Source organism: Plectropomus leopardus, chromosome 14, assembly GCF_008729295.1.
Source record: "Plectropomus leopardus isolate mb chromosome 14, YSFRI_Pleo_2.0, whole genome shotgun sequence".
NCBI lineage: Eukaryota > Metazoa > Chordata > Actinopteri > Perciformes > Serranidae > Plectropomus > Plectropomus leopardus.
This window is the reverse complement of record NC_056476.1, coordinates 5,563,541-5,578,027: the sequence shown is the minus strand read 5'-3', so window position 1 is coordinate 5,578,027 and position 14,487 is coordinate 5,563,541. Positions and strand designations below refer to the sequence as shown.

General features: G+C 38.1%; 1 protein-coding gene across 1 annotated transcript in view; it reads left to right on the top strand.

Annotated features, from left to right (window-relative positions):
• The first annotated feature begins 157 nt into the window (after positions 1-157).
• Positions 158-14,487, top strand: part of plekhd1 (pleckstrin homology domain containing, family D (with coiled-coil domains) member 1) — a 22,774-nt gene continuing 8,444 nt past the window's right edge. The window contains exons 1-12 of the mRNA XM_042501341.1: positions 158-312; positions 2,954-3,047; positions 3,245-3,334; positions 3,730-3,806; positions 4,942-5,033; positions 5,120-5,172; positions 5,421-5,515; positions 5,982-6,075; positions 7,298-7,491; positions 10,432-10,564; positions 12,434-12,578; positions 13,703-13,846. Coding sequence (XP_042357275.1) covers positions 158-312; positions 2,954-3,047; positions 3,245-3,334; positions 3,730-3,806; positions 4,942-5,033; positions 5,120-5,172; positions 5,421-5,515; positions 5,982-6,075; positions 7,298-7,491; positions 10,432-10,564; positions 12,434-12,578; positions 13,703-13,846 — 1,366 coding nt within the window. The remainder of the gene's footprint in view (positions 313-2,953; positions 3,048-3,244; positions 3,335-3,729; positions 3,807-4,941; positions 5,034-5,119; positions 5,173-5,420; positions 5,516-5,981; positions 6,076-7,297; positions 7,492-10,431; positions 10,565-12,433; positions 12,579-13,702; positions 13,847-14,487) is intronic.

Sequence of the window (14,487 nt, the reverse complement as noted above, 5' to 3'; positions counted from 1 at the left end):
TGAAGCTGTCCCTGCAGCTATACATGCACCTCCATGTGTTGGGCGCTATCAGACTGATTGTTATTGACTGACTGTATTTTTCTTTTTTTTTTAATTTGCTGAGTTGTTTTTTTTTTTTTTTTTGCTCCACCTCTCAGGGCGTGGGAAGCAAGAGAGGATGTTCTCGTCTTCGTCCAGAAACTCTCTGTTTTCGCCTTGGTCATCCATGGAGCAGTCGGACTCTGAAGCGCTGGACATCAGCACCAAAGTGCAGCTGCACGGGGTGCTGTGGAAGAGGCCCTTCGGACGGCCGTCGGCAAAGTGGTCCCGCAGGTGAGGGGGAGTGGTGATTCACCTGGTGGTTCTTGTGTTTTCATCTCTGCAGCACATGGGGAATTCTGTCTCTCTGCAACTTATAAAACCTGCATAAGCTTTAAAAACTTAAGCTTTTTAAGAAATTGTTTTTCTTTAATTTTTGAAAAGGCGACATTTATGGGGGAGAAAGTATATATCTGATGCAAATAAAAATGCTGATTTTTCTTGGAGAACGGCTATAATTTCTGTTCAATACATGTCGGAAAGTTAGTTGTTGCATTAAAAAAAATTGGGGAAAAATGCTTAAATTGACTACTTATTTGAAACCTCAACTTATCGGAGATAAAAAGCTATTTATTTTTCTTTTTATCTGCAGTTTAAAACATCTGCAGTGGCCTCTCTTAGAAAAATCTAAAAAAAAAAAAAAAAAACATCACAAAAATGCAGGTTTTGGGGGTTTTTTGGCAGAAGCTTAAATTCTTGGAAAAAAAATGCTGACTGGATTGACTATTTCTGATTTTGAATGTTGAACTTTTTTTCTTCCAAAATGGACATATAGGATGTTGTGTCGTGCATCAGAGGATTGCTTTATATAATAACAGGACAGGTCTTTTCACATCCCAGTGTCAGTGTTTTCTGTGTATATTTGGATGTTAAAGTGCCTGGATTGGTACCTTATGTCATGATAATGCTCTTAGTTTACATAACAGTTAAAACGACAATACACGGCGGATCCAGAGAGTCCATTTGCAGCGCACTCTTTGTAACCTTTCCCATTTGCTTGTGTCATAAAGGTCAAAAGAATTTGGTTTTGTTCGGTAAATGCTCGTTTGGTGTCCTGTGCCAAACTGTAGACGGCTGAGCTCTGAGATTTTGTGGTATTTGTTTTTGTCTGCAGCTTAAACAAAAAAAAACGGAAGTTGTTTGAAACAAATCTGCCGACCAGTGTGGAGGTTAGTCACTCAGAGAGGCTTTATAGGATTTGAGTTTTTCATTTCTTTGAATGCACCAGATCTAGATATATTGTCCCTTTGTATATTAAATTCACATAAAACAATAAAAAATGAAAATAATAGTCATAATGTCACAGCTTATTCAACAGCCTCCCCTGTGGGTGAAATTGTGTGATGGGAATTTCAAATATTTTATCAACACCAATACCATTATCGATTTTGCTCATTGGTCGGATTCTTTATTGATTCCTGGTCATTTTGTTTTTTATTGCAGAAACAAGTAGGCCTGCACAGCTTTTCAGTCTCAGTGCTACTGCTTTAATATCTCTGAGATGCACAGTGACACACTTTCACCCTTTTTATGCTTATTTTCTGTCACTGTGCAGGAATTGTGAAAAGGGGAAGTTAAGCTAGCAGTAGATGTTTTCTGTCAACCTCTAAAATGAATGAAATTAGATACTTTTTGTACAGCCTTTGTTTTTATGCAGGTTTTCTTTGTTAGAGAAAAAATCCGCTAATCCTGCCTGTGCGGCGCAGAAGTTAAAATAACACACATTAGATATTTAGCCTCTCTAATGGCTATGCTGCTCCGATGGGAAGCAGCGACACTTGTGTAGTTACAGATACATGTAATCCTGGAATTTAGGCCCATGTTGTGTAGGAAGATGTTTCAGCATATTGCTGATGTTTCTACCCTTGAATGAAATGATCATTTACAGACATTACAGGCAGCACTGTTACCATGTTTCTTTGTAAACTGAAGCCACGCTTTAGACCATCCCATCTTCTCTGCCATAATTGTAGACTTTTAGACGTGACTTGTGAGCAGTGTAGAAGCGTGAGTTTAACGACAATGTTTTGCCATGAGCAGCTGTCAGAAAAACATGCTGGCTGAGAAAAAAAGAACTGAAAAATTTGGAGACGACGATTCTGATAGATTCCTTGTGAAAACAGCTGTAATGTCTTTGTAAACAGAAAAGCTTAGTTACAAAATGTATTAATTCCTTCTCTGGTAAGTCCCCCGACTTCATGAAAGTGCAATACTAAATTGCTGAAGTATTCCTTTAATGCATGAGACACTTATCCATTGTTTTACCTACAATAGATGACGGTCGGCACGCCTCCAGTTTGGAAAAGCAGGCAGGAGCTAAGTAATGAACTGCTGTGGACCGAGACAGCAGCAAAACATATTTTAGCAAATTTAAGGAATTCTCTTCCAAAAATATCAGTTGAAGTGCATGTTATATTTAGAGTATTTTCATTATTTTACCTTACCATCAGACTTCCCTTTCCAACTGGGAACTGAAGCCATTATATCCATCAGAGCCATCAGAGTCCATTGAAGAAAACAGTAATTTTACCTCACAGAACACTGGAGTTGCTGGTCTACTTCTTCCTCAATCAATACGTTTGTGCTATTGTGAGACTTCAGAGGAATAAAAAACAAAGAAGTTGCAATTATCTGAAGCCGTGGTTCCCGAGCTGGGGGTCAGGACATACATGAGGGGCCACAAGATGAATTTAAGGGGTTTGTAGGTGATTAAAAGGGTAAGAAAGTGTTTGACATTTTGGGGCCTCTGAAAAAATTCAAATCAAATAATCACTCTTCTGTGTAACTGCTCATTGAGAACATCGGCAGACGTTGGTTCCTTTCAGCCCCACAGGATTGACTCACTGCTGCTTTCATTGTTTTCCTCGGTACAAAGATTCTTCATCATCAAAGACAGCTTCTTGCTCTACTATGCAGAGAGCGAGAGGAGAAACTTTGAGACCAACAGGTACTTCAACATCCACCCAAAGGTGAGCCGCTGCTTCTCCTCTGCACACCTGTAAGAGACAGTAGAAGATGCATGTTTTTTTTCTTATTCAATGCATGTTAAGATTTAGGAGGGTTTTTTTTATTTCTGTGTGTTAAAGTCACGTTTTGCTTTTGTAAACAGATGTTTTTTATCTGAATTATCCATGTGTGATAACGGCGTGATGTGTTTGTGTCTCAGGGAGTCATCCCTCTGGGAGGGTGTGTGGTGTCATCCAATGAAAACATGGGCATGCCCTTTGGCATCGTGGTCAACCTGGAAGACTTTACTGTAAGACCTGGATCCTGTCACACCTTTATCACTCCATTACTTTATCATTTATGAACCTTTCAAGTATCGTTTTTAAAACCAACACGGGCACAAAGTTGCAGAAAGACGACATGCAACAATAAATTTATGCAAAAATAACGAGGCAGAAATGGCTGCATGACAAAGCAGGTTGCAGAGCTGAAATAGCTTTTTCTGAATTGTACTTTAATAACTATTTAACTGCAACAAATGGGACACATTGTGGAGTGAATTCAACTACACACCGGGACACCGCAGTGTTGAATCAGTTTTTACTATCTCAGCAGCCCAAAGATGGAAAATCCTTTGTCTACTTTACAGCCTGCGCTCATTACTGAGGAGATGCTGATGTCTTATATCGTGTTTTCGTCCCTCAGGGCACCATAGTTCTGGCTGCTGAGTCTGGAGAGGAGCAGGTCCAGTGGATGGAGATGCTGCAGGAGTCCGGGAAAGTGTGAGTGTTCGACTGCTCAGCTTTTTCCTCTGAAAGAATCACACACACACACACACACACACACGACATGACATGACTCATGAATTTTAAAAGGCTTGTGGTATTTTTTTTTTTTTATTGTTTTGATGGAAGATGTTTTTGTTTTTGGAAAAAATCAGACAGCACAAGAGCGGCCAAAGTCAGAAATGTTACTGAATGCATGTAGAGAAATAAAGACAGAATTAGGATTTGTCTGTTGCGGTTTGTAGATGCACCTTTCAAAGTTGGCCCTTCTGCCTTGCTCAGTGGCTCCTCTTGGATTTGCTCATGATCTGGCACTTGGTGGCAACATTTTTTTTTAAGGAACTGCCCTCATACCCTGCATTGTTATCGGCTCATGGCTTCACGCCATTGCCCAAAGATTGACGCCTAGAAATGTCTTGTACACAGCAAAATAATAAAATACAGGCAGAGAGCCGAGTCTCTGCAGAGACAGACCCTGCAACACACCTCTAATGAGTCACAAGTGATTATTAAGAGGACTTTTGTTTTAGTCTATACAGGTTGTACATGTTGTTTCTGAACTCCCACTCATTTTGCCTTTTCCATACTTTTTAGTACTGTGTATAGCTACTTCTTTCTGCTCATCGTTCCCCATGTTTGTTTTCTCTAAAGTGATGTTTTATCGCGAGAGGCTGGTGAAATTTCCAGTTTTGTGAGTGGGACTCTTCATGAATGTTATCTGTTAATGTGAGGTGTGTTGTTTTGGCCTAATCGCTGCTCTCCACACACTACATAAACAAAACTGTTAGATCTATTATTATATGTCGAGACGTGTGTGGTGTCTCACATTTTTAATATGTTAAGATCTGAAAAATCTTTTGGTGTGGGCCAAGCTTAAAAAACACTTTGACCTGCTGGTGGAGCTAGATGAAAAAGTCAGAGGATCACCAAAGTCAGCAAAATGCATCTTGTCTGGAGCCATGAATGTATGAGCAAAGTTTCATGGCTGTTGATCCAAAAATTAGATTTCAGTCTGGAACAAAGAGGTGGACTGACTGCCTGAAAGACCCGTCATCTCTAAAATGATGGGAAGCATTTGTTCACATTTACTAATCATATTTTGGTTTTGGTGAAATGTGTGTGTGTCCAACAGCACGTGGAAGAACGCCCAGCTCGGGGAGGCCATGATCGAGAGTCTGGAGGCTCAGGGGCTGCAGCTGGCCAAGGAGAAGCAGGAGTATCTGGGTAAGAACAGGAGAGAGTCACCTGAGCTTTTTAAAAGATTTAACAAGCTGAGGAAGTTTTCATGTGCGCTGCTTTTCATTCTCCAGATAAACTGATGGAAGAAACTGAGGAGCTGACTCATCAAAGAGCACAGAGAGAGGTGAGATTACTCCTCTGCTGTCAACACATAACTGCAATAATTTTTTTTTCATTTTCCATCTGCACAAGAGATAATTTTGAGATTTTAACTTGTATTTTTAAGTTTAAGTGAAGTTTTCTGTCATATTTAATGTTTCAGTAAATAATTAGTTATGATACATTGCCAAAGTTAAATAATGAGGTATGCAATGTGATCCTTGTGATCAGTAACAATTTCTTACAAACACACAAACACACGTGTGTGTGCAGGAGCTGGAGCGTCTGAACCAGGTCCTGGAGGAAGAGAAGATGAAGTTTGAGGAGGTGGTGGTGGAGCTGAAGGCGGAGCAGGAGCATATCAAACTGTAAACACTCAACTATTTCCTATTAACCCTTTGAAATTTGAGAAAGATATAAGAAATTACCCCAAATTTGCAACAAATTATTAAAAAGTTACAAGAAAATTGGCCAAAAAAAGGAAAGTAAAAAATGAAAACAAATAAGGAAATTATATTTCCATACATATTTTGAATATATAACTCTAACAACCATAAATCTAGTTTTTGGACATGTTTCTTTTTTTCTATAATTTTTTTTCTTGTCATCTTTTACCAATTTCTTACCATTTTCTCATTGCCTTCTCCCATGTTTTTTTTAAAAAAAATTAAACCATTTTTGCTCACAGTTTTAAATGTTTAAATACTCATGAAAGGTGCCTGAATGCAGCACAAAAAAGACTGATGTCCATCCAGGCTTGATAGGGTTAACTTACACTTATTATACTCTATAAGCCTGTGTTTGACTGTGATTTGTCTTCCGTGTCGGTGTCAGAGACCTGGATGGCACCGCTCAGTCCCTGAGAGGTGTGGAGACTGAAAAAGAAGAGCTGAGCAGTTTGACCATCATGCTGCAGAAATCCATCGAGGTATAAAAATAAACGCAGTTTGTCACTCATGCACAAACACTGTGAGTGTGCGGAGAGACCTGTGCAACACGAAGAACTTGTTGATGAGTCGTAGAGGACTCCGGTGATCGATTTAGATCACATAATGTTACAACTGCTGATGTCGTAAGTTGTGTAACAAACGAGACTGACTGATGCAGCTTTCTATGAAACGGGGTCAAAGTCATGAGGGAAAATTAAAAGTCAGAAATTAAAAACACTGTAAACAATCACTCAGCATGTGATATGCATTTTCAGTTGTGTTGGTTCGTACGGAGGTTATTTCTGAAATGGTGCTTGTGTGTATAAAGATTGTTTAAATCGAAAAAACTTATGGTGTCTTATGGTGACAAAATCCTCTCACCAGCACCTTTAAAATGCACTACTTCACACACCAGTGTATATTGTTTGTTTGCAGAGACTCCAGTAAGTCACTGCTGCTGGCAAAGAAATAATCTGGCATCTAATCCCCCTATAACTACACATGTTGTTTCACACTTCAGTTTTTGTGCGGATTAACCAAACAAGATGCTGGTGCCGGTAGGCAGATTTTGTTACCTCAGAAGTTAAACTGCTGCTGACTGTGTCTTGAAGACAGATATGAGACTGGTTTTAATCTGAACATCTGATCTCAGCAAGAAAGCAAATAAGCAGATTATTAAGCAATTATTCGCATCCATGATTTTCTTATTGTTAACATAGAAAAGTTGTCTTTCTTTTTGTAATCTTAAATGAAATACACAATGAGCGTATATGAAGTTTTAACTATAATATATATTTGAATATAAATATGTCACTTATTTTTAGGATTTTAGCTGATGTGCTACTTCTAAAAAAGGGCATGAAAATGTATGAAAGATTATTTTTGATCAATGTAAAATAAAATTAAATTTAAACTTCCTTTATATTTGACCCCCACAAAAAAACAAGAGACAAAACAAAAAAAAAGAACTCCTAACAAATGAGTTGGCAGGAACTGAGAGTAAAGTTATTTATGTATTAATTTATTTTTAACCATGGAAGAGTGATTTCCGGTGAAAGAATCAACACTCAACTTCCTGCAAATTTAATTAAACAAGACTCATTATTGCCTTACATCACTTTGAATATGCAGCACTCAGTCTCACAGTTGAAACCAGAACTGATGAAATTCATTCAGACTTGTGGATTCTGTCGGATCTGAATGTGTCGTTTTGTCCTTCAGGAGCTCTCTCAGGAGAAACAGCGAACTCTGGAGCTGCTCGGGGTGAAGGAGCAGGAGGAGAAGGCGGCTGAAGCTGCAGAGGAGAAGTCAGAGGGAGGAGAGGATCCCGGAGCCGTGGACCTGCTGCAGGACCTGCGACACATCGAGGAGCAGATGAAGATCCTGCTGAAGGAGAAGGAGCAGGCTGACGACAAGTGAGTGAGAAAACAGCATCAGACTGGGATTGTACTGGTTTTGTGCAGCAATAGCAGAACAAGACCAGTTATGTACAACAGTTTTCATGCAAATGGCACAAATTTTGGCAAAATTGTGCATTTTTGTTTAATATTGGAATTTCCAGCTCAGCTCCTACAAAAAGTCTAAAACACAATGTGAAAACTAAATTGTTACGTTCATACTGTTAAGTACAAAAAATGCACCATTGAATGCCATTAAAACTGCAATTTTGATCCCACAGCCATCACAAAAACATGCATTGTATGATTTCTTGGTGTCATTCTTGGCTTTTGTCTTGGAATTTGTAATTTTTAACTATTTTCCAGCTGATTATGTCATTTTTTACCATATTTGGCATATGGTCATGCTATTTCCACTAGGTGCACTGTTACAATCAATGTTGCTGCAAATCATTCATATATCCCAGGCTGTTCACTTGGCATGAAGTATATTAACAATATAAATATACATATATATAAATAAATATATTTATTTACTTTAAATAATGTTAGTTTTTTTTCATCAAAAACATAGTGGCTTCATGACAAAAACCTGGCATTTAAAGGGTTAAAAGTATGAAAATTAATGAATATTTGATATTTATGATTAGGAGTGATGTTGGTTAAAATGTATCTATGAAAGAAAAAAATAATAGCAATATATAATGTTTTTTTAAAGCTTGATTTTGAAAAGTGCATTTTGCGTGCAGAGTGATACGAGTGGGTGTAATATTAAAGCAGGTCCTAAGGGTTAAAACACAGGGCTGCTTCACATGTTAATTATTGACACCACACTTACACTTGTAGCAGCAGCATAAAGTTGGGAGGATTATTATTGGCTCACTTCAGCACAATCAATAAAGGGTCACCAAGTCTTATTAAATTTGTCAAGAGATCCTCGTTAAATGAATCAGATATTTTTTAGTTTAAGTGCTGTATAACATTGAGGAAGTTGTTTCAAATTCAATAGAATAAATCTACGTGCTAAAAGGGTTATAAACCTCACCACAGTTGGAAAGAGTCCTTTAAGAGGACTGTCCTCTCTCAGTACCCCATATACAGCCAGCAGTGGATCAATTTCTACCGTGTGCCCCAAAATATCACACAGAGTTTAAAATGTGGACTGCCAGAAAGTGGATAATTTTGGACACAGCCAAAACACGGGCGCTAGCGAGGCATGAAATGCTCCACAGCGGCCAAACAAAAGATCTATGTTAGGATACATTTGGGAAAGCTTAACCTTTGACAGATGGAGATGATGCAACACCACATGTTTGTGTTTATTTCCCAAAAAAATAACCATTTAATATTTTAATGAAGTGTCATGATGATGACTAAATCAATACTGACCAAAAATTAAATGTTTTATCTCCAGTATACACGTGATATTCACTGGAACTTTAGCCCGTGATTACGCTTCAGCCTCTAAGGTCAAACACTGCAGCCTTTCCAGGGAACTTCTATGCTAATTGCACAGAGGATGTAACTGCTAGTGGAAATGTGTATTGATCCGTAAACAACCAGCCCATTGATCAGCACCAGTAAGTGGGATATTACAGGCAGCTGCTATTGACCGTGCAGCACTAATGTTCTGTTACAAACGCTGGAATACATAAGCCAGCCATAACGTTATGTTTCCATGAGCTGTGCCTGCACTCTGCAGAGAAAAATAGACAAATACAGCCAGAATCATGCAGAATAGTTTTTGTACCAAATGTAAAAACCAAGCTGATGCTCAACTGCATAACAAAACAACATTCCTGCAGCAAATCCTGATGAAAATATTCTGTTTTTGTGTGTAATATTCCTTTAGTTATCTGCATGTTGACTCAGATCTATGATGTGTTTTTGCGAAAGTAGACTCAGTTTTAAGTATTTTTATTAGAAACAGTTAAAACAAACAGCAAATAAGGAACAAACATTAAATTTACACTTTAGTGTTGAATCACAGACTGTATATAAAGCTGTCCGATGCATCCCCACTTACAACCGCAATGCTTAAGTGAAGCTAAAATATCAGAAATATGGCCACTTCCATCTTCCTCTGTTGGCATTATTTGGAGCCGGAGTCTGTGCAGTAGCGATATCAGCAGTGTGGAAGTTCCCACTACATCACTTGTCCGACCAATAACCAGCAGCTCCATTGAATGCTAGCGCACAGATTGGCTGTCACAGCTGTCAATCATGCTGCAAAATCACCCCTTTGTAGAATTTAATAACTCATTAAAAAAATAAACTTATCATAAAAACGATCAATTGAACAAACATCAAGTTGATGAGAAATAGAGAGATAGAAACCATCTTTGGGAAAAATTAATTCGGCATGTGTCGAGTTTTTAGTTTGGTCTGTGTCCCATTCACTAAGATGGAGGGGCGGGCTTTATGAAGGATACTGCAGCTAGCCACCAGGGGGCGATCCAGATTCAAATGCTACACTGTGCGGGAATTGTCATGCTGTCCATCTTTATGTACAGTGTATGTGTTTGATTGTTTTGAATTTGCTTACATCCATCAATGTTCAGGACAAGGTGGGTGGATGCCGGGGAGAGATGAGTGCGTCCACTAAGCCCACTGTGAAGTGTTAAATGTTTTATACCTCTACACGCTTCAGAGGTCAAACTATTCTGTGTCTCACAGATGTTCTGTGGGATAAAGTCCTGTTGTTCCTGTTTTAACCTTGAAATTACTTTACAGGTGTGTATTTGCGTGCATTCATCTGTGGCCTCAGCTCGGCACAGACTCGTGCTGCTGTTGTCCTTCACTGTCAGGACTGCAATAAGTCTGGAAGTCCGCAGCTTTCAAAATGGTTAATGATGCCAAAATCACTAAAGAATGCCTAAATATGAGCTATAAACATTATCTGGTGAAGAGATAATGTTTTTATGTTGTGTATGATGTAAATGTATTGTCTGTTGTCAGGCTGAGGGAGAATGAGGAGCGTGCGAAGATCCTGCAGCAGGAGAGGGAGTTCTACTCGTCTCAGGCTCGGGCGCTGCAGCAGTCTCTCTCTCAGCTCACTGTGGACAAGCAGCAGACCGAGGCCGAGCTCAAGGTAACACAGCATGACTCAGCTACTCTCAGCTTACATCACACAGCGACAAAAACACCGCTCAAAGTCACTTTAAAGGTCACCGAATTAATCAGCTGCCAGGTTTATGTATTCAGACGCGGTTCCAGAGGAAAGATTTTAATGAAAACAGCAATTTTAATGGCAGATAAAAATCGGTGGGTTTTAAATGTATTTCAGGCCTGTAAAGCATCATTTTTGGAAGATTAAGAAAAACACACAGAGATACAGTAAGGATCAGTAAAACACTGTTTCAGAAATGTCCCGACAGACATTCAGCAGCAGCAGGAGAAGCGCAGGTGGAGCCGATAACACTGACGATTGTGTTTACCTGCCCTGATACCTGGATTTTTATAAATACTGAGGTGATACTTAAGCACCCACTACCCTGAAAAAATGCACATGATACTTGAAAGAAGGTTTTTTTTTAAAATGTTTTTCATGATTTGGGTTTTTACATTCAGTTCTTTGGTCAAATTTATATTTTGTAAATTGTAAATCTTTCTCAATGTACATATTTACTACAACAACAACAATAATAATAATAGATTAATTAATTATTTTAAAATTTTAATTATTTTTATTTATTTTATATTTTTTTATCTAGTTATTTTTAAATTGGATATTTATTTAAAGAAGTAGGAGAATTTTCACAACCCTGGGACATTTAATCCTTCAGTTTACCTGAAAAATTCTAAATCCATGATAATAATTAAAACTTTTAAAATGCCTACTGATGCAGTGTGTATATTTTTGATTAAAAAAAAAAAGAAAATCAAAAGAAAGAAAACCCAGAGGTAACATTAGGCATGATCCAGGGGTGGGAATTACATAAGCTTTATTCATGATACAATATTATTGAGATTTTAAATGTTTTGTGATATGCTGCAGTAATATTGCGATGCCTTTTTACCCTTCATCAACAGAGCGAAAAAGAGAATTCCCGCACACAGTCCAATTTCTTGCACAAAGAGTTTATTCACTGAGCAACATTTCAAGTTTGTACTCCTTTTTCAACTGCAAATTAAGTTCCCAAAGAAAAATGTGATCAACAACCATTTTTATTGCAGCAAAATGCATCTAATGGACAGAATAAACAGTTGATATTATTATTATTATAGCAGGCTACCAAAAGTTTAAATTGTATTGCAGTAATTGGTATTATTAAAAAAATAGATTGTTGGCGTGGTTCGATACACCCTTAACAACAATTGCTCAGGTGATTATCGTTGTATAAACCAGTTCGGTGTAATTTTGGTTTTCCAGGGTGGTTCATCCTTGTCTGGCACTTAGTCTCTGGCATGAAGATCTCATATTACATTTACTGGAACAACATCCTCCCCTGCTGTCCAGTTTGTCTGTTACATATGTTTCCTCACCTCTTTACATCATTTCACGCTCTCTTTTATCCTTCAGGCCTCTCCCTGTGTTGTTGACAAAGATTACACGTGTACTCTAAAGAGACAAACAGCTGAATTGTGGATGTGCCCTTTAGTAAATAACTAAACCTTATCTGGTTGTACCAGTTTCTCCAGGCCAACTCTTTACACATTGTGCTCTCACTCGGGTTTTAACAGGCTGATTTTCTTAATGATACTTGTGGACTGAAGCTAAAAACAATCAGTGTATATTCTGAATATTTAAATTGGTGTTTTGTTTAATTCTTAGGGTGGAAAAGCTTATAATGTCTTTTTGGCGTCCAGAAAAACTAAATTCCTCCTGCAAAGTGAAATCTCTCCTTCATCAGATACACCAAGTTAATCACGAAAGGCCCAATATTTCCCTTTAATATCCACATAAAGATGCAGCAGATCGATTCGACAGGTTGTCAGTAACATCCTGTGTGTGTCTCAGGCGGAGATAGAGTCTCGAGTGGAGCTGGAGAAGAGACTGAAGCTGGCCGAGGAAGCTCTGCAGGACCTGGAGAAAGGCCTGGACTCACTGGAAAGGACCAAAGAGACGGACGAGAAGATGAAGGGGGACGTGACTCAGCTGAGGAGTGAGTGCATTCACTGAAACCTTCTTTAGAGCCCGGCTGATATCTGATTTTTGGAGCCGATATCGGCATTTGGGAGTTAAACAATTCTGATTCTGCAGTAATCACTCAAATATGGTTAACCTGTTTTCTCGAGGTAACATATCCCTTTTTTGCTGTTTACACTCACACACAATACATCCTCGCTTATGTTGCAATACTTAAAAAAAAGAGAAGAGTCAGGGCGCTGAGGAACCAGTAGCACTTTGTATATTGTAACATGACTTTCTGGAGGCCATTTTGTGTTCCTTTTTCGGGGCTTTCCTCACATGATTCAGCTCGAATGACTCTCTTCACAAAAATCTGAGAAAGCCTTTTTCTTTCATTTTAAAATCTTGAGGAAAAAAAAGATTCACAATTATAGTTTATTTTTTTTAATATGCTTAATTTGAAAATCAATAAACAGAAAATGACTAAAATGCTGGTGTTCACTTGAAACATGGTACCATTATGAAATCACACCCTGACAGTTTTTGGTAATGTGTATTTAGGTTTTGTAGCACAGCGTGATTTTATTTTTATCCCTGCAAATTAATCTAGATAGCTTTAATATACAGATATATGTTTTTCAATATGTTATTGTATATATTTTTTTAAAGATTTCTTACCATCATGGTATAGTGTTCTTTTAAGGTAACATAACCAAATGGATACCCCAAAAAATATACATTTTTGAAAATTCTTCAAATTATGTTTATCTATTTTGTGACAAAAAAGAAACATTACAAATATTTTTTTAACGAACTGGCATTATAATGCATACCATAGAGGGTTAATAAATACTTAACAATTAACTAATTAACTAACAATTTAACAGTTAACAGTTAATTCACTGAAACAGTAAACTTCTTTAGGAATCTGATAAATGTAAAGTACTCTAAGCAGTATTGCACCACCATATATTTGTCTTGTTATTGAATTTTAAAGTATGCTTCATGCATCTGAAGGATAAGATCAAATGAGTAGATGTGGCCTGACATTGTATTTTGGCTTTTTTGAAAACATGAAAACATCTGAGGACCTCGCAAGAGCACATGCATCCTATGTGTGTATATATATTGTGTGTTTTGTGTTTTGTGTTTACCCAGGATTCTTTGAGGATTGCATCTGTGCAGCCGAGATTGAGGCAAAGCTTCCAGCAATAATGAAGAACGCTGTGTATCTGCACAAAGCTGCTGCACGCAGAATCAAGAGCTGCCGAATCCAGAGGAGAGCCTCCAGACGCCACTGGTGTAAGTGCATTTTTCCCACCATTCACAGCAAAACCTCCCAAAATACGTAATAGTTTAGTTTGTCGTCAAAATTGATACTATTAAACTATTGCCTCTTTGGCCATTTTTTGTCACGCTAAATGATCAGGTTTGTGGCCTTTTTTGGCCTTTATTCCGACTTTCTAAACTATAGCCTTGCCTTTTTGGTCATTTTTTCAACATGCCGCTGTCACTTGTTTTTGGCCGTTTATACAACACTCTGTGCTATGGTGTGTCTTGGCACGCTTTTTTAAGCTGTTTTGAGATATTTTCAGCTGTTTTTGGGACATGCCATATTTTGACATTTTTGCCATACTATAGCCTTGCCTTTTCGGTCAGTTTTTGGACATGCCATTTTCGGGTGTTTCTGGTTGTTTTGGCAAAAGTCTATGCTAAGGCATGTCTTGGTACGCTATTTTATGCTGCATTGAGGTGTTTTCAGCTGTTTTTGGGACATGCCATATTTTGACATTTTTGCCATACTATAGCCTTGCCTTTTCGGTCAGTTTTTGGACATGCCATTTTCGGGTGTTTCTGGTTGTTTTGGCAAAAGTCTATGCTAAGGCATGTCTTGGTACGCTATTTTATGCTGCATTGAGGTGTTTTCAGCTGTTTTTGGGACA